This window comes from Meleagris gallopavo, chromosome 20 (assembly GCF_905368555.1).
Source record: "Meleagris gallopavo chromosome 20, MGAL_WU_HG_1.1, whole genome shotgun sequence".
Lineage (NCBI taxonomy): Eukaryota > Metazoa > Chordata > Aves > Galliformes > Phasianidae > Meleagris > Meleagris gallopavo.
The window spans coordinates 6,734,659-6,757,868 of record NC_139423.1 but is presented as its reverse complement, the minus strand read 5'-3'; the positions used below and the strand labels follow the sequence as shown (position 1 = coordinate 6,757,868).

At 40.1% G+C, this 23,210-nt stretch overlaps 2 protein-coding genes across 7 annotated transcripts in view; both read left to right on the top strand.

Moving 5' to 3' along the window:
* The window catches only part of KCNJ16 (potassium inwardly rectifying channel subfamily J member 16), a 32,102-nt gene extending 10,010 nt beyond the window's left edge, over nt 1-22,092 (top strand). For 4 of the 6 annotated variants that reach the window (XM_085239754.1, XM_085239752.1, XM_085239753.1 and 1 more), the window contains one exon: nt 18,008-22,092. In XM_085239754.1, the coding sequence (XP_085095880.1) occupies nt 18,084-19,373 (1,290 nt within the window). In that variant the 5' untranslated portion in view covers nt 18,008-18,083 and the 3' untranslated portion in view covers nt 19,374-22,092. Of the gene's footprint in view, nt 1-1,541; nt 1,639-4,568; nt 4,742-18,007 lie in introns of those variants that run through there. The other 2 variants (XM_085239749.1, XM_085239750.1) reach the window with 2 other exon arrangements.
* Nucleotides 1,540-23,210, top strand: part of KCNJ2 (potassium inwardly rectifying channel subfamily J member 2) — a 42,937-nt gene continuing 21,266 nt past the window's right edge. The window contains exon 1 of the mRNA XM_085239755.1: nt 1,540-1,638. The gene's annotated coding sequence lies outside the window, so the exon portion shown is untranslated. The remainder of the gene's footprint in view (nt 1,639-23,210) is intronic.

Sequence of the window (23,210 nt, the reverse complement as noted above, 5' to 3'; positions counted from 1 at the left end):
TCTGCAAGAAACTGAGGAGAGGAACAGAAGATAGTTCTGGAATGATGAGCATAGCCCTTTCCTGGCATAGGAAATAGTGAAGAAGTTTAGCTACTGAGACACACAACCAGACATTTTTGCATATGATGTCATACTGACTTTGTGTGCGCTCTTTGAATTCACCTATAACCTAGTTCGCTGCAATGTTAAATTAAACTGGCTGTGTTTTTATTTCCCAAAAGTTTTGGAAGGCTTATGGCTTTGTGGAGCTGTTGCTTATCAGCACGCTGAATGCTGTGATGCTCGCCATAGTGACGCAGGTAAATGAAGTCTAGGAGACTTCATTGTTATAAACCAGCTGCAGATCTGACCCAGAGGAGATATGGATTCTATTCGAGGAGTCTATGATGCAAATTTATGCAGATGACTGTCATTAGTCTACTGTATGTCTGCTTGAAACAGCAGGGTAAGGAAGTGACAGCTACTCCGCAGAGAGCAGGCTGTGGAAATTACGGATTTGTGCCAAAACTGCCATCCTAAGAAAAACATTATAGCACAGAAGAGACTTGCTTCTCAATCCTTTTGATAGATTACAGGAAAGTAGAAATGTAGAGGATGTTTCAACACCAGCCATAAGCTTCTTGATTCTTTCTTCTTGTCACTTAACAATAAATGTCTCTGCCTGTGGGTCTCCACATCCACAGGCATACAGGCACACAGCAATGGAAGCAGGCTGAGCTTCTTTGATAGTGCTCTAATCTGAAGGCTCTATTAATAGGGTCAAGGAAAGAACACTATCTGCATGTTGGGTGTAACACTCTAATTGGCTAACTTAAAAAAAACCCTGATGTTTTCAGGAAAATATAATATTTAGGTGGGCCAAAACACTGGTAAAGGCCAGTGGAAGCACACAGCTGTGATAGCACTGCCCTTTTTTACATTCTTCTTACTTCCATGGCCTGCTAAAGGACTCTCCCAGATCTCTCTGAGATACCCAGCAGGGATCACTGTTTCAAGAGACAGCGACAAGCCAGCAACAAAGTCAAAGGACAGAGTGAAGCAGGAGTTTAACCTGTTTTCTGCTGCAAGTGCAGGCAGGTTAGCAGGAGCAGAAGAGTCTGGGAGGAAAAGGAGGATGTCAGATGTCTGCTGGTGGCTTTTATGCAAAGATAAAGTCTGAGGCCCAAAGACATTTGTGCTGTTTGTAAAAGCCCTTTCCACTTTTACAGAAATTGCTGTCGAAGCTGTCTGAAAGGGGCTGTAATTATCTGTTGGATCAGTTATCAGAGACCTGGGAAAGATGTGGGGTCAAATTAGTTCCTGGTGTAAATCCTCTGCTTGCTTCATAGTTATTGCGAAGTAGACTTCGAGCTTTTTTGAGAAAAAAAAAAAAAATAGGAAAACTGCTGGACTCCCAAATGTAGTATATTTCTCGTCAGATCTAATGTGCTGAAAGGATGGGATTTTCTGTGAACTTTTCCCAAGCTGTCTTGCATTTTTTTCTCTCTTTGAGAGGGGGAGGAGTTGTGCCTAAAAAAACAAACCCAACCTGTCGTTCTCAGCTCTGCCAACCTGTCAGTCCAGCCATGCAAGAGAGGGAGAGAGAGAAAAAAGGAGGGAGTGAAGCAGAGATTCTTTCAGATCTCAGCAGATATTAAGGTAAAACCCATTTCTGATTTCCTGAATTATGCTTGTCTGTGTGTGTGTATACATGTAAATAGAAATTGTTACCTCACAGAGTTTTAAACTTACTAAACGACCTGTATGAGAAAAAACAGTTTATCTTGTTCCACGGGAAGTGTGTTTTGCATTGTATCCTGGCAGCTTGTTAGCTGTTGTTTGGAAACATTGTTCTCTACAACACAGAAATTCAGGAGACTTTGTGTTCATTTGAATATTAAATACGGGCAGACCTACAGTGCTTGTACAGAGACATGCTTGGGAAGGATATTAAGCCGTGTAATTTCAGGGCTGAGTCCAGCCTCTAATTACTGAAGAGCAGGATGAGAACTTGTTTGAGGAGGGAAGTTCTTCCAAAGCTGCCTATTGCAGGGCTCTTACACCTTCTCCTGGAGCATTTGCTATTAGCCCGTGGTGGAGACAGGATACAGAACCAGACAGACTGTGGGTCTGATCCACACTGGCAATTCCTACATTCCTCTGTTCCTGGCTATCCATTTCTGGTGGGTTTTTCCAACTTGTCATTACCGGAGGAGGAACAAAGCAAAGGTGCAGAAGAACCGACAGCGTGAATTTTTCAGTTAGGAGGGCAGACCAGCAGAGGCACTTTCAGCTAAAACCAGAGGAAATTGAAGGTTACAGACTATGAGAAATGTTGGCTAAAATGAGTGTGAGTCAGAAGAAATCGTTCTGGTCCAAAGCTTGCCTTATGAGTCTGGTCTGGGCAACCAGTTTTGTAGAGCTATTGTGGGAAGAGGGGCCTAGTATGAAGGCATGAAATACAGGAATGCACACAATTTTATTAGGGCTGAGTAGCTGTGTGCAAGATCACGTAATAATTTGTGCACAAAACTATATCTGCAATGAGTCTGTTGAGAGAAACTGGTATGTTATAAGAATCTACAAGCAAAAGTAAGAAAAGAATAATTATTTTATCTCCATGCGATATAACCCTGTTTCTGTATTTCTAAATCCTGGATAAACATTTCAAACTGTAGTAAAAACTAAAAAAGTTTTTCTAAGTAGGTTGAGGCTCTAGGAAGGTCATGTAGAAGACAAGCTAGTTGATAGGGTTTCCTTTCCTCACTATTTTCATTCCCAATCTCATGGAGTGCCTGTGGAAGATAAGCTGTCTAGTAACACTAACCCAGCAGACAGAACATGGTTGAAAGATGGTAAAGACAATACAACTGTTATGCTACTCACTGCATGGCTTGCAATGCCCTTGTGAGGGATTTGATTACATTAGCTTCCTCTTGTTGGTAAACTTCCTCTAATACTTGTGCTTGTGCCATAGTTTAGGAAGGAAACTCTCCTCCTGTGACAAGTAGCCACCATAGTGCTCTGAGCCTGGAAAAAAGATAGAAGTGATCCATCTTAGGGGTGGTCTGAGGGCAGTTTGTCCTCATTGCCACTATCGAAAAAATGCTTCAAAAGCCCTTAGATTGCATCTCCTTTCCTTCCCTCTGGTTGCTTGAGCTCCTGGGAGCATTCAAGCTGGTGTTTCATATTACTTCTGACATACTTGTGGTCATACAGAATGAGTGCAAGCTTTTAATTGAGAACAAAACAAATTTTTTACAGATTGTGTTTTCTGTATTATTATTCTAAGCTTTCCTGCCAGAACCAGAATGCAGAGGTGAATGCTTTTTCAAGTGACTTTAGGAGATGGAGAAGAAGTGAGGATGCACATCTTATAACAGTAACAGAAATTAGTCACTGAAAGAAGGAAAGGGGGAAAATTATTTATTTTTCATTATCTGCAGAGACTGTACTAATTGGTCTCACAGCACTTTTGCATCTTCCTATTGCTTTCTCTTTTGTTTCCTTTTGCTTAGGTGATTTGAAGTAATGCAAAGAAGGCTTGAGGCATTTACATGACACATTCTCTCTAATACTGATGGGCATTTTTGAAATGGGAGCAGGCAAACATCCTGATACACTCGTTTCCCTACTCTTACAAAAGGGTGTGAATAGACTGATACAAGAAGGTTGTTTCCACTAAGTCATGCATGCTCCCTAGAGATATGTACTGCCAAAAGCAAGGATTACAGTACATTTTGTTAAATTGCTTAGAACTGCTTAGCAAATGTCAGTTGATCAGTCAGAGTAAACCAGTAGCACACTTGCTAAATTCAGGCAATATTCAAGCAATCCATACGTTAGATATATTTCATCAGTGCAGCTATAATGACTCAGTTCTACGAGAGAAGGAAAGAAATATCAGAAACACAAGTTCAACTCTTACCATGATTTCTATATGTTTTCCTTCTGGAGGAAGAAAGATCTGGAACTGATGTATCAGTCATTTGTTCAGGAAGCTGTTTCTCAGGATGCAACCTTTTGCAAATGAAATGTTACTAGACAAGGGGGCTGAAATCTCTGAAACACCCTTTTGGCAGAAGGGATTCTGAGTAGTCCTTGGAAAATCAGTTGGAAACCACTTCACACTGAGAAAGTTTCTGCCTTTCAACAGGACACTGCTGATTCACTTCATTTTGTATCTTCTGGTAAGAAGATTATTCTCTAGATCGGTTGATGCCTTGTCCTTCTTTGTTTTATTAGTTACCTTTCCTCCCCAGCATTCTTGCTATGAGTATGAAACTGTTCTTGGGAACAGAATATCCATTTCCAGTAACTTGCTGTGCAATTAAAATGCCAGGTGATAAATAAAAATAAGCCAAACAAACAGAAAACAACCTCAGATTTCTATTTGCTTTTTAAACTGGGACAGGAACTTGATCCAATTCTTTAACTACTTGTCCATCCTGTCTAGCAGGAAGGAATGCTGTAACCCAAAAACCATTGAGCTGCTTTTCACAGGGAACTGTTCATTTTCTGTAGTTTTCAGTCATGATGGTAACAATGGTTCCTGTTTCTGAAGCAGCTAAAAGTCCTGTTTTCAGAGTGCAGACGGGAGAATATGCTTCAGCTACTCAAATGTGATTTGTGGTGGCATGCTGGATTGGAGAACTGGAACAGCAAAGAGAGTTTCAGTCCTTAATTTCCTGTGGAAGGATTCAGCTGAGGAAGCATTGCATTTTTGGTTTCTCTTTGCTGTCAACATGGTAGAGGATGGCAGGTAAGTGCTAGGCTGAGGAGGTCTAAAAATTGACATTTGATAAAAATCAACAGTCTGGGAAACAAATTGAGCAGAAGTAATTTCAGTGAATGATTTTTCAGACAAGTTTTCCTGCACTGCAAAGGAAAAGCAAGGCACGGTTTGACTGCAGAATGTGAAATGAAGACTCATTTGGGTAAAAGAGTAAAACTAGCTGGAAATTTTCCATATATGAGAACTAAAAGCATCTCCACTTGTGAGGCAACTTTGAACACAAAGCATCTCTAGTTCATTTTAAAATGTTCTCTCTCGAACTGTTTTAGAATGGCATCAGAATGAGCTGTGTACCTCAGTTTAAGAGCATAGATTTTGTGTTGCAGCACCAGCATCATCTTGTTTCTCTGCAAGACTGTGTCCTGGTTCTGATCAGAACTGATCTAACATTACAGGTTTTATTTCTGACGTGGTCAGATGGTCAGTTTTTTTCTCCAAGAAGCACTGATCCTTAGCAGTTCTGGAAGAGTGTACACGTTTTCAAACTGGCAATTTCCCACTCGAAGATAGCTCAAATGAATTGATATACAAACTTAATATTTCTAAAAGAAGATGCCATAAAACACAGCCTGCTTTCCACCAGAAATCTCAGTGGGAAAATTCAAACCTCCCTATTTCCACTCACAAGCATTAACCAGCTGTTTGACTATTAATGAAAATTCTTTTAGTTTTCCAAAACTGAGTGAGAACTCTTTCCAGGAGTGGTCTGTGGTGAGATTTCTAGTGCATTCTTGCATTGGATAGGCTGAGAATATTCATCTTTTCATGGCATTTTATCACACAGTGAGCTATTCCCCAAATAAATGAGGCAATTAGTGCTTCCTGGAAAACAAAACAAAACAAACACACAAAAATCTCCAACAAATATTGCTGAAATAAATCCTCTGAGTTTCTGTTATTCACGTCTCTGAAAGATTTGATTTTGACTTTTTCAATGAGAATGAATACTTAGGTCTTTGTTTTATCTACAAGAGTCTATTCAAATCAAGTTAAATGATTGGTGCAGCAGTTTTGGATTGAGGTGCAGTTGCCCTGGTAACAATCAAGAGTGAAATCAGAACCTTCTGAACAGCCAGTGGAATGTGGTTCTACTTGGATGACAATAGGTCAAAGCATTTTAATGAGTAAAAACGTAATCCAGTACAATAGGATTTATTGCCACTATGTCATCAGATTGACACTATTCCTACAATTTCTTTAGCTTGTGACAGCCTTTAAGTGAAAACTGTTTAGTGGAAAACCTTGTAAAATGCTATTAATCATTTTATTTTCCAAATCAACCAAAGAGTCTGTGTCTCGGGGGCTTATAAAGAATATCTTCCAAGTGAGTGAAATTCAGCCTCTCTGCACAAAGCCTTAATGAATGGCTGTTCTGGACACAATGGTTCTAAGAACTGAAGGCTCATTTCTGCAGGGCGCTGAGTACTCTGGTCCCAGTCTATTGGAGAACTTAAGCACTTCCTCAATTTCTTGCTAACAAAATAGTTTCTGGTGATTTCTAGGATGGTTTTTCATCCTCTTAAACCTGATTTTATTTGCTGACAGACAGGACCTTGCGGGATTAAGTCCTAAACCAACACTAGAAGAAAAGACTCTCTGTTCATAAAGCAAGGGTGTGGGACAATATTTCATCCTTTCTACTGACATTTTTCCAACTTCCCCCCAAACAATCTTTTTATTTCGAAAGACTCTAAAGTGCTTTCTAAACTGATAAAATGCAGCCACTGCTAGGAGCAACAGTGCATAAAACCAGAAGAGGAGAATACATTGCTGCAGTTTTAAGGAAATATCAGATCAGGCTTCGAAAGTCTTCCACTCTACCCTGAAGCTAAAAGCATAAACAGCTTGTCTTGGCATCCTTTGGGATGTCAGTGTGGGACTCCTGTCACACAGACATCTAGAGTTATCTGTTTTAATGACAAATGGTAGAAATGGTCCTTAGCATTCATTATAGATGAGTTCCTTACTGAACCTTCAACTGATTTCCCTTTCAAACGGGTAGATGTCAGCCACATTCATTTTACTTTAATATGAAAAACAGATTCTTCTCAATCAAACCTCTGTACCATCCATATCCTTTCATTGTTGATATGAAGCTTTTACAACAATAAAACTTAAAGCTAGTAAGTATTGCTCTCTTTGGCATTGTTATGTAGTTACAGAGAACAATTGAGCCAGACAATGACACAACCTGTTTCTTGTCTTCCTCAATGGGAAATGGGCTTTGAGTTTTGTAAGGTTGTTCATAAACAGCCAAGGGTGTGTAAGGAGAAGAATGACCTCAAAGCTGGGTTTTACATAGGAGAACAAAGAGATCTCAAGTCCTGATTTGAAAAACACTTGGAGACCAAATCAATGTCAGAATGTCATAATTACCAATACGCGTCATAATGTTGTTGGAACCCACTTGCTGCTTCTGCCTTTAAACACAAGCTCCTCTCCTAATTGCTGCGCAGCTGTCAAGCTTTGTAAGTGATGTTTGTGCTGGCAGTTAGCTGGGAGATAACTTCATCTATCTAGCATTCATGTGGACTGGAGATTCATCCTTGTTTCTTTCTGCGGGATGTTTTGTGACATTATTGTTTTCAGATTGCTTGGCCTTTGTTACAGTTCTTCTGGCTTCTTTCCAGGACCCTTCAGGTTACTTTTTAGTCTCCTTAATCTGTACTTTCCCTCCTGAGCATAATAAGAATTGCAGTTGCTCCCAGACTTAGACACCCAAGTGGTGTGACTTGCTTTTTCTGTGGGAAACACCACTTCATGTTTTTCACAGACTTAATTCCCCGAAGATCTTTTGAGTATGAAGTGAATACAGCTTAGCACTACACAAAATGTTCCTAAGGAAGAATGCCACCAGTCCAAGTTCACATGATTTGGAGCTTGTCAGACCTCGGTAGTGTTCTGAGGTTTAGTTAATAACCTACGGATTTGTGGATCTTTTGAGTGACTCTGGCTTTGTGACAGGACTAAGCGATGCTCTCTATCAGTGAAAACAGGAGGAAAAAAAAAAGATGCAGGGAAAATAAAAGCCAAAATATCTGTCATACAGTCAGGGTGTACCACTTCTGAATTTAATTTTGTTGATTAATTACTCTTCTAACTTCCAACTAGTTTGAAGAACACTGTGGGGAGCCACTCAATGAAAATTTCAAACCAAAGAGTGAAATTCTGCTTAGGATGATTTAACAGCATGCTGACTACAGCCCTACAAAGTTAATATGTAATACATGAGAAAGATGCTTTTCATAGAGGCGTAGCACCTATGAGGTAAAACAGAAAAATTTGTTTCCCAAAATAATCCTTTGGCAATAAAACCAATTAAATTGCAGTTTAGGTCTCTCTTTCTTTTTTTGGTGTTGACATTTGTAATGTAACGTATTTTTATTTGATGTATTTTTGTTAACATCGTTTTGATAAGATCTGCTCACTTGTTCACAGTGTTTGCCTTTGAGAAGTAAAACAGGAAAAACACGGCTGACTGAACAGGTTCATTACAAATATCTTGAAATGAAATGAACCTTCCACGAGGAGCTCACCCAGTCAGTGGTACTGTGGAGTGAAAATGTTCCACATGAAGATCGGGCACAGAGACATAGACCTTGGGCACTGAAGGAGACAGTCAGCCTCTATGCAAATCACTGCAAGACAAAGATCCAATGAAATAAACCCTAAACTCATATTTATAGTTAAAGGCAAGTTTTATACATAGGTTTGTTCTATTTTTTTTACATAAGCATTTCCATCTTTGGAAACAGCTTGAAATTTTGTTAATCAGTGGAAGAAATGAAAAGGATCTTAAGAATTAGGCATTAAATTTATTATACAAAGTTTTGAATGGGGTGGAGAGGAGAAGCTTTGTATATTAAGTCATAAATGATTAATAGAGCTTACACCATTAAATACGTGATATGGACTGCTGTTAAAGAGTAGGCACTGGCATAAATAAAACACAGCTCTGATTCAAGATGAGTGTTCCCATCTTTAAAGGAACGAGTAATTGAGCTAAATATGTTTTAAAAGATGGGGAGAAGAGACAAGAATTAAACAAAGATTTTGCCTTTCTCTGAATTTCTTAAAATACCACTTGCTGTGTTCAGAGCCTTATTCAGGTGGACAGGAATAAGCTTTGGGACAGCTTAAGAGATCTAAAAGGAAGTTTTGCTAGTCACACACTGAAATAAAAATCAGGCTCTTGGATGTATGGTCCATACACGCACAGACACACATGATTTTCCACTTCCACATTAATTATTCTTGCAAAATTTCAACTGCAATTTGGGCTACTGAAGCCTGGAAGAGAAAAACAGTTGAAAACAAGAGCAGCCAACACCATGCTGAGTGTAAGTTCTGAAAAAAAAAATACAAGCAACTATTGAAATTTGTAGTAACCTGCCTTTCCAGATCACATGCATCCATGCTGAGACCAAGGCTCATGAGGATGCAGAAACAAAGGTTCAGCCATCTGCTCTACAAGGTGTTGAAAGTCATCTCTGAAAGAATCTTCCTGTTCCCAAATTTCATGTAGATCTCAGTGGAGTTAAGTAGGAATATGGAAAGTCTATATTCTGCCAAATTCTGTGAACCAAAGAAAATGAAGATTAGAGGAAAGCCCTTGTTCCTTAGAAAGCATTGCTCTAACTCCAGCAAACTGAGCCAATTCTGACGGTGGATACTGCCTGTGGTGATACTAAGAAACCCAACCCTGCTCCAAAATGAGACATTGAAGAGAATCACTTTGCTGACTTCTAGACTTTGGATCAGGCCTCTGATCTCTGAAACCATTTAATATATTTCACAAGCTTTTGAAAAGTGGTGACAAATATAGTCTGAAAAATGTGGAAGCATGTCTTGGTTTGGATGAAGTACCTAAACCTTGGGATGCCACGTAGGACTATGGGCTTTGGCTGAGCAGCTCCAATCTTAGTCTAAACTAAGCTACATGATATCCTGTACCAGACGTGAGATAAAACCACATCGAGGCATATCAGAGGTGGTCTTCTGTTGTTTCTATGTCCACGCATGAGTCATACAAAGCTGCTCAAAAAGAAAAATAGTCATTCTTGACCCTAGTGATGATTGATAAACAGATTTCTTGAAGCATAGTTTTTGATTGCCTGGTTTATCTGACCACATGTGTTAATGTCTGTTACAGAATTTTCTGGTGCTTTCCCCTGAAAAAAAAGCACTGGTACATTGTTTGACGTGGTCCTTAACAAATACTTTGATTTGGAGAAAGGCTGGACAGCTGGAATCAACAGTTTTGTTTGTTTTTTGTTTGTGACATTTCCTAATTAGTGTGAATGGGATTCATTTATTTACCTGTTCTAATTTTTTTTCCTTCTCCACACCATTTGCTCAGGGCAGTAACATAAAATCATCACTATTTGACCATATTTTAGATTCAAAATGCTAAAGGCTTTTGTGATTTCATTGGCATCTGAGATATTTTGTGAAGTGCAATGAGACAGCTTCTGGGAATTAGAAGGGAATTCGTGCTGAAGACAGCAGCTCAAAATTGGTTTGAGTAGAAACCTGCAGGTGTTCCCCTTTGCACCTGATAGCCATTACAAGTCAACAACTGGTGTCAAGCTCTCTTCAGGAACTTTTTAGCAGGGTCGAACAAACTTTAACAGAAAATCTTTGATCCTCATGCTTCCTACTCAGGTCTTATTTCTCTCACCTGTTGAACACAATTCAAGCACCATGTTAACTTGGGATTCTCTTCTATGCTAATCCATATACAAAATGCAGTAGTAAGGCATCTAATCCAAGCTCAACTGACACCAACACAAGCCTCTGCATTGTCAAAACTGATGCCTTTCGAATTGTCAGGATTAAAATTTGCACAAGCCGTATAAAGAGTCCTCTGATCTTCAAGTAAGCCTTTGGTTAAAGATGTATAACCTTTTCCTCTCTCAGTTGGTTTTGACATGTGTACAGAGAGCTGTAGGAGCAGGGAACACTGGAATACATGGGATCTAACTGCACCTAACTGCACCTGGTATCTACTCTCCTTTCTTACTCTAGAGACATATTTGAATAAAGAATACAACAGGAGAGATAGTGACTGTGTTCATATGTCCCAGCCCTTCCCTGGGTATTTGATTTACAACGTACTCCAGAAAATAGAAGAAAAGGAGTATGCTTTCTGTTTCAGGGAGCAGTAAAGAAAACAGTCCATGCAAGTGGAAGAACCCCTGCAGGATATTGTCTCTTTCCTGCCCCCAGACTCACACCTTGTTAATAACCCCCTGTGTTTAGAGAAGAGGTACAGCAACACTGAACTGTAGCAAATCACAGAGCTGAGGGTGTTGGTCCTGTTAACCGAAAGTGGCTGGCATGATCTGATCTCACTCTGCCATTGTTCATGCCCTTCCACTTACCTATTGTTGAATACATTATTACATCATGTCTATTAAGAGGTGCAACAAACTGTTCTATTATTCTCTGCCAGCAAGATACAGTGGAAAAGTTCCTCGAAGTTTTTTTTTTCTGTGCTTGTGTAGGCTGAATAGAACTCATAAAGCTCAATGTGTGGAGAATATTGCCATGCTATTGAAATCAACCTTCAGTGTGTGTCGATTTTGACATGAGTGCGTCAGGGAGAAGGAAACTGTAATTAGTCCTAATATTTATATTCAATTGCCTCACAGCTAACTTCGATTAAAATTAAAGCCCAGGGGGCTGTGCCTGCTGAAGTTACTGAGAGGTTGGCTGCTGAATTGCACTGAAAGAAAACTGGACATAAAATGAATATTTTCAATTCCATATCTGCAGAGCTGTTAGATTCTCATGTCTAGGACATGCATCAGCTTTACCACTTTCTAGAACTGAGGCTGCAGGAACCCTAACAAAGATAAAAGCTCTGGTCCTATCAGTTTCAGCCCTGAAATGCACAGGGTCCGTACCTCATGGGCTAAGAACCAGAAGGAGGGCTTTTCAAGCAGCAGGAAATGATGATTCATGGACCCTGCTGCTCCTCTGCAGGGGGGTGGGCAGCACTGGTAACACAGCAGGGTCACATTTGCAGGTTGGCCTCCTGTTTGCTGTGCTCCTTGCTTGGGGACGTAGCATATGAAGGCAGTCCCAGCACTGATGCAGGGAGCTGGCTGCTCCCTGGCTGAACTCTGCCTGTGCACTGCATGTCACGTGTGTTTCTACCACCTACAGCTGCACCAGGTGATGCTGGCATGGGTCTTGGGCTGTTAAGAGCATGCTGTGCCCAGTTGTCCTGGTATAGGAGTGTTTGGGAGTTCAGGGCTGAAAAGGGGAAGAGAGTCCTGAGTGTGAGCAGTTTCAGGTTTCACCCCTGCTAAACTGTCTGAGACAAAGAATGGCAGTGAAGCCTGAAATAAAGAGTTTCAAGTTGCCAGCACTTTCCATTTCTCTTGGTATTCCAGTGTTTCCACTGCTTGCTCTTGGCTACGACCAAGCAGTGCATACAGTGTGAATAGATTAAAATAGACATTTTCAGCTTTCTACAGATCTTGGGAGTCGCTCTGAGTTGTAATCAGGGGCCTTGCTCATAATAAACCTGTCCCATGGCTCTGGTATCCACTCTTCATCAAGAAGTAACCATCAGAGTCTGTCATCTCAAACTTAAGGGGCAAATTTCTTTCTTTTTTTTCTTTCTTTTTAAGGAGATCTGGTTTCACTTAGATGAATTAAATGCCAATATATCTCTTACTGGGAATTGTTTCAGTGTAGATTACAGCACAGTTGCATTACTTTAAAATGCGTGCAAATCTCTGCTGCTTTCTGCTATTTATATCTATCTTATAAAATGTTTAATAAACACTTGTATAGTGATATTCCAGATCTTCTTCCTGTACTGAGGTTTTGAATAAGAAGTCCAAGAATTATCATTTTTTGCGAGCTTAGCACATTTAAAGTGTGCTTTTATTTCTATATTTGGAATCTTTGCAGTTGGAAGACCTATATTCACAAAATGATGGAGAGGAATGGTGTTCCTTGTAAGACGACGCTCTCACAACTGTGTATTTCAGTCACACTGCTGGTTGAACTGCAGCCCTGCCAACCTCTGCTGCATTCAGTCATCTAATCTGAAGTGATTAGTACAAGGAAACTTTAATTTTAGGGAAATTTGAGCTGTTTTAAAGCTTTGCTCCAATGGCTGCATATAAATCATTGTGAATTTAAGAGTTTTGCAATCGAAGCTCATGGTTTGGATGTGATCCTCTCATTTAAGTCAACACAAGAGCATGTATGATCTGACAGTGCTCTGGTTTGGATTCGGGGATGAAGATTCCTCTCCTTCAGCTCTGATCCCCAGAGCTCTGGCTCTGGAAATATGTCAGGTTCAGTTTAGGGGAGTCTGCCTTCCCCTTGCAGAGATACCCTTTACTCATCTGTGGGGATCTAAGATGAGATGGAGACAATTAAATATAAAAGAATATAAATATTCTTACTCTCCGTGTTACAGAACAAGAATATGACTTTTCTGATACAAGTATTAGGGGAAGTTCTTTCTAAAAATGAGAGGAAGGAAGGAAGGAAGGAAGGAAGGAAGGAAGGAAGGAAGGAAGGAAGGAAGGAAGGAAGGAAGGAAGGAAGGAAGGAAGGAAGGAAGGAAGGAAGGAAGGAAGGAAGGAAGGAAAAGTCTCAACTGTTCTACAATAGATTCAGATTCTGTGATTTTTTTTGTTGTTGTTGGTTGGATATTTTTTTTTTAGGGAACGAGTATTTGAGTCAGTTCCAAGGCAGCTCAAAAGGCTTCTACTTGTCACATTTCTGGTCTATGAGCTCAAAGACTTCCAGGGTTACACAACAATGACTAAAACTGGAAACCTTTCAGACCTTTCCCAAAATGAAGTGGGAAACTGAGGTGACTGCTAAGCCAGTGCAAGAGAGGTATCCACTTCCATGTGTGTGGAGTTGAGCAGAGAGGACCCAGCTTTACTCAGAGGCTTCGAATTGTCTTATTTTTGATTTAATCTCATATTCAGAACATAATTATTCTGGAACCAAGATCTTCACATTGTTTTGCTTAATGCTTTACAAACAGACTGTTGACTGAAGTTGTCACTGAACAAAAATATGCTTCTACATGTTTACATAATGGGAAAATGCAGTCATAAAATGGGTGTAACAACAACTCGTTAGGTATTAGGTTAAGGTGCAGTGCAGGAATTATCCCCATAAAACGTTAAACCCTAAACTCAAAATATCACAACGAAGTTGCAGGTTACATTTACTGAAAGCCTTTAAAAATCTTTAAGCCTTAACATGATGCTTAAAGCTTCTGAGAGAGCTGATGACAATCAAGAGTTCTTCTTGTACAACTGCTCTATTCAAGAGGAACTAGATTAAGATGATAAATATAATACAAAGGCTTGATTCTAGTAGTGTTTGCTTTGCTGTAACTCTTAAATGGATGTAATTAGGTGCTGAGTTTGTTCCTAGTTCTGCCACTGCACTACTTTATGGCCTGTTAAACCAGTGTATGTAGTTACCTTTCTCCCATATCTAATCAGGGTGAAGATTTCAGAGATACCAGTTTGGGGGTCCATGTGCAGACCCTACAAACACAGCTCTCTGCAGCAGTGATGCTGCAGTACAGTACACAACACAGTAAGATCCTAGCCTTGGCTCAGATAATTAAGAGTATTTTCTGAACTCTGAGTCTGATTCATAAAGAAGAACTTTTGAACTCTCTCTGGCATTTACCCTAATGAAATCTTTGAGATTTCTCAATTACTCTCTTCCTTCTATCCTGCCTAACTTCGCTGCTCAATTTTTTATCTCTAATAAGCCAGTATGTAGGGGTTAAATATGCTTATATGTGTGGTTACCAAAAATACCGTAGATTTCCATGCACTTCTTGCTCTGCAGGACAGGATAATATGCGAGAGGAGGCTTATGATGTGTACAAACATGCCCAGAAGCAAAAGGGGGAAAATAAAACACATACAGAAAGTAAAAGCAAGACAAAAAAAGGGTGAGGGTTTGTGATTGTTAGAGGAAGGTGAGTACACTTCCTGGCAACATCTGAGAATCATTTGCAGCAACTGATCCATGAGCCTTAGTGAGTAGGGAATGTTTTTAAATCCTCCCCCATCCTCTTTGTTAATCTTTACCAGGTAGTAGGGCCTTCAATGCAATTCCTATGGGCATTTCGGGATGTGTAAAACATTTTGTCTGTTTTGAAAAATAAGATATTTGACATGGCTCCAAGATTGAGATGCAGAAGTCTGGTTATAAGTCTGTGGTCTTCTCCTCTTTAAACTTTGGTAGTAATAATAGCCTTCAGACTGCTCTGCAAAAGGCAGAGTGTCTCCGTAGAGCAAGCGATGAACATCTGGCCTCAGTGCCTCTTGTTTGAAATAGGAAAATCACTTTAAAAAGTGTCCCCATGAATGAAGTGCAGATTGTAATACAAGCTTACATAATTCAGGAACACTGAAGGATGTTTTTTTTAAACTTAAAATGTTCTGAGCAACATCAGACAATATAAAAGAGTTATTAATTATGATGCATGATTATTATTGCACTCAGGAGACTTGAAGAGGTAGCCTGGAAAAGTTCAGATTTGGCTCACCTTTAAGCACACCCAAAATACTGGGCAACATTTGTAGATGTTTTTGAGTGACTGAGGAGGCTATTTCCTAAGACTTTCAAGCACATTTGGGATTTTAGGTCATTTGGGGCACGTCTCCACTGTGCAGTGCCAAATGGCTCTGAGCAAGCCAATTTTCAACACGATGGAGAAAGATTAACTGAGAGCAATATATGTGTTACTTTTCCTCTGCACTGATTCTATTCTAATCCACCTAGCTCCAGGGGTAGATTATTTGGTTCTGGTTGAAAAGGCTCTGCATCATGTTCCTTCTTCTTATAGATCTATTCTGTCTGTATCATATATTATATATTACATATTACATATTATGTGTTAAATGCTATATATGTTGTATGATATATATATATATGTTATATATTATTTTATATATTGTGTTATATATTTATTATATATTATAGACATACTCATACAATTGTTTTGCAAAATCCAGTCCAGCATCTAACTGCATGGCTTCATTTACACCAGTCAGAACCCCACGTGAGGCACTCACAAGACTATATATATAACCACCACCTGTACTTAAGAGAGACCCTAAGTGGGGTGAAAGCTCTTAATGCATGAAAAATCACAAAGTTCTCTCCAGTGCATCATGGACTACTGTAAAATTTGGGTGGACTTTTCCATTTAGTTGCATGTCTGACAGTCTATCACTGTTGCCAACACCATCAATATTTAAAGATGGTACCTGCAAAACACATTTTTGAAATATGATTATTTGCTGAAGGCAACAGCAGCAAGTGGAATTAACTCAGTAGTCTTTTTTCATGAGCTGGGAACTCTGTTTTGAGTAGCAAGATGTTTGTGAGTAATTTAAAGGCACGCTTGTCTGAAGCAGTCAGTAAGAAAAACAGCATAACCCTTAGTATGTGTTGTGTATAATGACATATTGACTCCTGATTACAGTGTGCTTCATTTTCACACCTCACATCATGAGGTTCTTAAAAAAATTGCATGACAGTTTCTAGCTTTTGTTTGTTGTTAATTACGACTTATAAAATGTTAGGTCAGGAGTCGTCAATGGACTAAGCTAAAGTGTTTGTTTAAAGCAATGAGTAAAGCAAGTCATATGAATGTTTCCAAAGACTGTATTCCAAGAAGTATTTTTGGAAACATTAATGTTGTGCTTTTTAATGCAGGCCACATTCTGAGGCTACGACACCATATGTCACATTCATTTCTGTATTGAAAAGAAAAAAAAAAAAAAAGAAAAGAAAAAAGAAATGGAAACTATGTTTGGCTTTTAAGTGTTTTTGGAATAGTGTCTATGCATGCTTGTCATTGTTACTTGGATGGGAGAAGCGTTCTCAGTCTGTTAATCTAGTCCATCCAATATATATTACACTCTATGGGCCTGACTCTCTTCTGCCTTAAACTGTGTGCAGTCATTTATACGTTTGCAAAGTGAATGAAGAGCTGAGAAAAAAAGACTACGGCTGGGAAACATTTTTGTAAATTCATTTTCCATGAACACTCTGGCTTCATTGTATGCCTACATCTGAACTCTTCTCACATGAAACCAGCTTAAAAATGGGAGAAGTCTTTGCCATTTTTCCACTGAAAGCTTACAATTTTGGAAAATGAGAGTTTTTCCTCAAAAAGTGGCATATGCTTCGGATTTTTCAGCATTATATGTGTTAGGGGTTGGGATATAGTAGAATGAGTTGGAGATCTATAGGAAAAAGCATTTGCTTTTTTCAGTGCTGTATTCTACAAGTAATTCATAAGCATCCTGTATCTGACTACTTCAGCTAAGTCCTTGCTTTTTAATGGATTTCAACTGACGAGGCCTCAGTTTCTAAGACAAATTCTTGTTATTAGTCAATGAATGCACAGCCTAGCACTTCATACTGCTGAAATTCATACGGTTACAATCTGCCAAGACATCAATTTTTTCTCTGATCTGACAGAGGAATCTCCTAATTCACATCACTTTCTAAAGTTGTGTCATCCACACATTTTATTAGTGCATGTTCGTTCCAAATTTGTTAATAAAAATCTAAATACTTCTTGGCAACTGGATTTTTTTGTTATTATTGTTTTGAAGAATTATTTGTGAGGGTTTGCAGGACCTCAGAGAGGTTTGTTTTTCATGTGAGTTGCAAATATATTTCTTTAGCTCTAGCTCAGTAAAATGAAATTGCTTGACCCATTGTTTTCTGGTTAAAACTGAACTTGTCAGTCCATGACACTGTATTCTATGGCTGAATGAGAATGTTTACCTAGGCATTTCTTCTAGAGTGGGAAAACAAACACAGAACAGAGAGGAACAACTGACTACCCTAAATGCTTGGCCAAATTTCAGAGAGCTCATGTCATCCTTGTGAGTGTTCATGAAAGCCCATCCTGATTTGAATGCTACTTCACCAGAACTTTGGAAGAGATACAGTGGGGTCACCACAAAGGTTTTGGATTCTGCTTACATCTAGATAACAAATTTTAAGATTGATGTGGACATTTCTAGCTGGTTGATTTTCTAGCTGAATTTCTGAGTTTTTGAGCTATATGGCGTAATCAGTGTCAGAGTCTGTACTTTTCAGAAAATTACTCATGATGGCCAGAGATTGTATTTAGTTTTAGTTTTAGAGTTTGGCATACGAAATTAAAAACAAAAATAAACTTTTTCTTTTATTTCATAGATTTCCAATGAACAAAGGAAACTAATAGCCCCTGGGACCACAAGTGTGTTTTGTAAACTGATGCCACGAGGCAGATATGAGAAAGATGACTGAACAGAGTGGTTGCTATAGGCCTGTAAACATACAGGGAAATAAGATCAGTTACAAAGGCTTTTGCAAAAAAAGCCCAGAAATGGGGATGAAAAGACAGCAGAAGAGGTTTCTCCACAAGGATGGCAGCTGCAATGTGTACTTCAAACACATCTTTGGGGAATGGGAGAGCTACGTGGTGGACATATTTACCACCCTGGTGGACATCAAGTGGCGTCACATGTTTGTCATCTTCTCCCTGTCCTACGTTCTGTCATGGCTGTTCTTTGGACTGGTTTTCTGGCTGATAGCAATGCAACACGGAGATTTATTGAATGACGAAGAAACAACCCCCTGCGTGGCAAATGTCCATAGCTTCACGGGGGCATTCCTGTTCTCCCTCGAAACCCAGACGACCATTGGTTATGGTTACCGCTGCGTTACGGAGGAGTGCTCTGTGGCAGTCCTGATGGTTATCCTGCAGTCAGTCCTAAGCTGCATTATAGACACTTTCATCATCGGAGCAGCCTTGGCTAAAATGGCCACGGCTCGAAAACGAGCTCAAACCATTCGTTTCAGCTACTATGCTGTGGTAGGCCTGAGGGATGATAAATTTTGCCTGATGTGGCGCATTGGCGATTTCCGCCCAAACCACATGGTGGAGGGCTCTGTACGAGCTCAGCTCCTGCGCTACAGGGAAGACAAGGAAGGAAGGATGACAATGGAATACAAAGACTTGAAGCTGCTGAATGACCAGATCATACTTGTTACACCAGTGACAGTAGTGCATGAAATTAATAGTGAGAGTCCTTTGTATGGTCTGGACCGGAAAGCTTTGGCCAAGGACAACTTTGAGATCTTGGTCACATTTGTCTACACAGGGGATTCAACAGGAACATCACATCAGTCAAGGAGCTCGTACGTGCCCAGAGAGATTCTTTGGGGCTATAGGTTTAATGATGTCTTACATGTAAAGAAAAAGTACTATAAAGTGGATTGCTTGCAGTTTGAGGAAACTACAGAGGTTTATGCTCCTCACTGCAGTGCCATGCAGCTGGATAGGAAGGAGCAAGAATGGAATCGAACAGAGAAGATGCTGGAAAAAGAAGCAGAGACATCAGTGACGGAAATCAAATCATTAAGTGAAAACCAGAAATCATTTAGTGCAGTTGCCCTCATCACCAGTTGTGAGGATCCAGAAGACTCAGTGGCAACTGTCAGTCAGCCTTCTGGAGAAGCTTCTTATCAGAAAGCAGCTGTGACCTTAAGCAGACTATCGCTGGAGTCACAAATCTAGCTTTTCACTGCAATTAAAATCAGTTCCAACAACTTCTCCTAGCATAGTTTTTAGAGTATAAACAATGAACTCATGTGCACAAGTATTTACATTATAAGCCTCACACTGTCAGCATGCCTACATTAAAATACTGCTAAAAGGAGCTTCATAATGGTTAGTGTGGGTATCAGTAACAGATTAGTGCTGGCACAAGAAAGCAGCTTATATTTGGGTTGACTAGACAGCTACTGTGCTTGAGCAAACTTATTCTAAACTTTATTACCCTGCAGGGACTAATGTTGAAGACACCCAGAGAGAGATAATGATCTAGGCAGAGAACTAGAACAATGAAGTGTGCCCTCTAGGTCAGACATTTCAAAACTGCCTAATTTACTTGGGAGTTCAGTTCCCTGTCCCTCTGGGAGGCTCTGAAATTCCCCTACCATCACAGAAAATGATTGCTCTTGTGTGACAATTGGCCCTTTCTGGTAGTTCAAGTGAAGCCCCTTTCCTGGGGCTGCACTGGGGAACATGTAGGGCTATTCCATGTAAGAGGGAGTGAACTAGCAGTAATGGAACCCAGTGTTACTGGGCAGCTTTGAGAACCTGCTTATACCCTCAGTTCTCTGAGACACCCAATGAGATCCTGCAGAGCTTTCCTCATTTCTTTGTCATGAGCTGCTCCCACTAATGCCACAGCCTCACAATTCAATCTATGTGCTATGTCAGCTGCATGCTATGGTGCTGCATGCAGGCTTGGCTCTGTCAGCAAGGAAGGCTGGTCAAATGGGCTCCTCTGCACTCTTTAGAAATCAAAATAGAATCTCGAGTCTGAGATGAAAATCATCACAATCGTGTTAAGCCTCAGGACAAAGCAGCCTGGTTTTAGAGGGAGCTTTGCCATTCTTAAAATCAAAATGTCTTTTCATTTCAGAATGCCAGTCTTGCTTTTGCTTTTATTGTGTTACACTGCTTTAGAAAGAAATTGTTAAATCTAGAGACCAAACGCATGATTTTGTCAAACTGAAATATGTTTATTCATCTGAAATGACTGTAAAAATGATCCTTTGCAGAGAAATTCAACACTCAGCTGTCAGCTCCATTTGCAAAAAGAAAAAGAAAGAAAATGTCAGTGTTTTGAAGTTGCCGTGACATGGAAGTTCCACGCCCTGCACACCTCTGTTATCCAATATGCAATATCTCATCATGCTTTTTTTTTTCCCCTGATGATGATCACATCTAATTTACGTTATGTTTCATTATCTTGCTGATGTAAAAGTTATTGTCTCTGAACTTATGGTTGCCTAAAATGGAGTTTATCTCACTTGACCTCAGCCACCAAGAGGTGAAGTACCACCTACTGGCCAAGGCTCTCTGTAGTTGCTGTAAGTTTGTTCTGTCTGCACAGAGGAGTCCATCCCATCCCCACCTCAGTGGCTGGGGAGCTCAAGGCAATAGGATGGTATTATCCTGCAAGTGCTCATCCATCCCTGTTTGCTGCTGAAGGAGATGAGATGACTGTTTTGGAAATGCTGGCTAATTTTAAGCAGCTAAAATTAGGTCTGATGAGTCATTCCCATCATGCTGACTAATTCAAAGTTTTTATGAGCTAATCATATTTAATGAAAGGAAAACCAGCAGACTGATTGCTTTTTCTTTCCCTTCCCTTCCCTTCCCTTCCCTTCCCTTCCCTTCCCTTCCCTTCCCTTCCCTTCCCTTCCCTTCCCTTCCCTTCCCTTCCCTTCCCTTCCCTTCCCTTCCCTTCCCTTCCCTTCCCTTCCCTTCTTTTCCTTTCTCCTTTCCTTTTCCTTTTTCTTTTCTGGATCTTACTGCATTATTTTAATGTATCTTGCATTTCTTTCTGCTCACACTTGTAAAAGTTCTGGATGCTACATGATCCTTTTTGGGTAAAACCAAGCATATTAACAAACCTGAGTGGAGGTGGTTATTCTTAAGCTCATTAATTGGCCTATTTCATATGCAGAAGCATCACTAGCATCGAAAGAGAGGGATACTCTGTATCTGGTGGACAAGACAGAAACTTAAACTGAAGCCAAACAGATTGAAGGTGGAGTTAGGGAGCACTGCTGCAAAGAAGGCAGGACAGGCTGGGGGTGTGCAATCTTGGTGCAGGTGGATATAGGTAAATCTACTCAGAGGTTTGAGATATACAATCACAATTACCCAGTTATCTTCAAAAGGGACACAGTTCAGGTGCTGTTCGTAAAGGCAGTTTCCCTTACCAAGCTGTGAACTGCAGCTTTCCCTCTCCCAGCAGTGTACTGTGTGAGCCTCTTGCGGTGAAGAAAATTCTTTCCTTGGAATGACTTTCATGTAAGTGAAAGTACCAGGAGCCTGATTTGGCATTTGGTCACATGCTTCTTGGTATAGATAGATGTAAATACGTGAGTGTGTATAGCAATGTATGCTTTGGCATATAAGTCAACCACTAACTGAGGAGGGTCAGGAAGAAACTTTTCTCCTGGGCATGTTAATTCGTAACAGGCTACTATACAGTTTCTTCTACTTTTATCTTCAGCATCTGATACCAGCCAGTGCTGGAGACAGAATACTCTTTGAACCACTGCTCTCAACCCGTCTGGCTTTTTCTGGGTTTCTCTGTTTGATATTTTAATTTCATTTATCAGAGTATAAAAACGATGTATTATAATGTATAGTAAAGCATGTGTTGCATTTTTATGAATAAAGAAACAGAAATAAAGAACATGCCTCTACCACACACACCTTGTGTGAGCACATGTTACTTTCCTTCCATTTGGTCACTGTTTTAAGCTCCCACAGCTTATATACTCAGAAGTCATAGGAAAGGTTATAAGGTGCAGAGTAGGCTTTTGACTTTAAAAGATGCCAAACCACAAAGTTATAAACACGTTTTGCTGCAGCTTCTTAACATGAATTCTGCTTATTTGGTGGAAGGAGCCACACATAAATTCTGTTCATGTGAGTTCCCAAAGCCCATCACACGGACACCCACATGCACACCTGTGCACGGTATTTGCATCTAGAGCTTGCAAAGCAGTATCCTCACCTGATGAAGGACATCTGAGAGTGCCAGGTGGATAAAATGGGAATGAGATGTAGAAGCACAAAGTGCAGAGAATCCTTTAAATACGTTTAGATAGGGCCAGTCCTCCTTGTCTGGAGGAGGATCTAGGAAAGACACTTGCAGAATGCTGTTGTACTGTGATTTTGGGTGAGTAGAAGGGAGAATTTTCCACGTTCATCTGCTTGCTCTAGATGAGGATATTCTCCAAGGTTTCCTTGTCTTTCTTTCGTTCATCCCCATTGCAGAGCAAGCAAGCCTCTCAGAAATCCAGCAAAAGCAATACATGCATTGTCACAGCAGAAAAACAGCCCTAATCCTCAACTCATTCCCACTGAAATGGACAAAACAACCCAGCAAAGTCCCAGAGAAAGTGCCTGGCTACATTACAGGTTGAGAGCTGAGATGAAGCATGAGCAGCCTTCTGCTCTCCCTTCAAGACAAAGCCAAAGCACTGGGTTGAAGCTCTGCTTGTTCTCCCCAGCCACCCAGAGGCAGCAGCTGGCTGTTCCTCCTGCCTTAGCTGGAAGTAGTTCACTCTGTTCTTGCCTTGTCCACAACATTTATCAGATGAAGCAAAATGTGAACAACAAAGAGAAAATACAAACCAGTGAGCGCTGGACTCCCGTACCGTGATTATAGCTGCGTCTCAGTTATTTTCTATTGGAGAGCAGCAGTATTGTTCTGGGTCAGAATAAGTTTATGACAAAGGGAATATAATACAAGATTATTCTATAATTTATTTTTCCAGATTTGTCTACCACCATTCATTAAGGCAGCTGGCACTTCCTTCC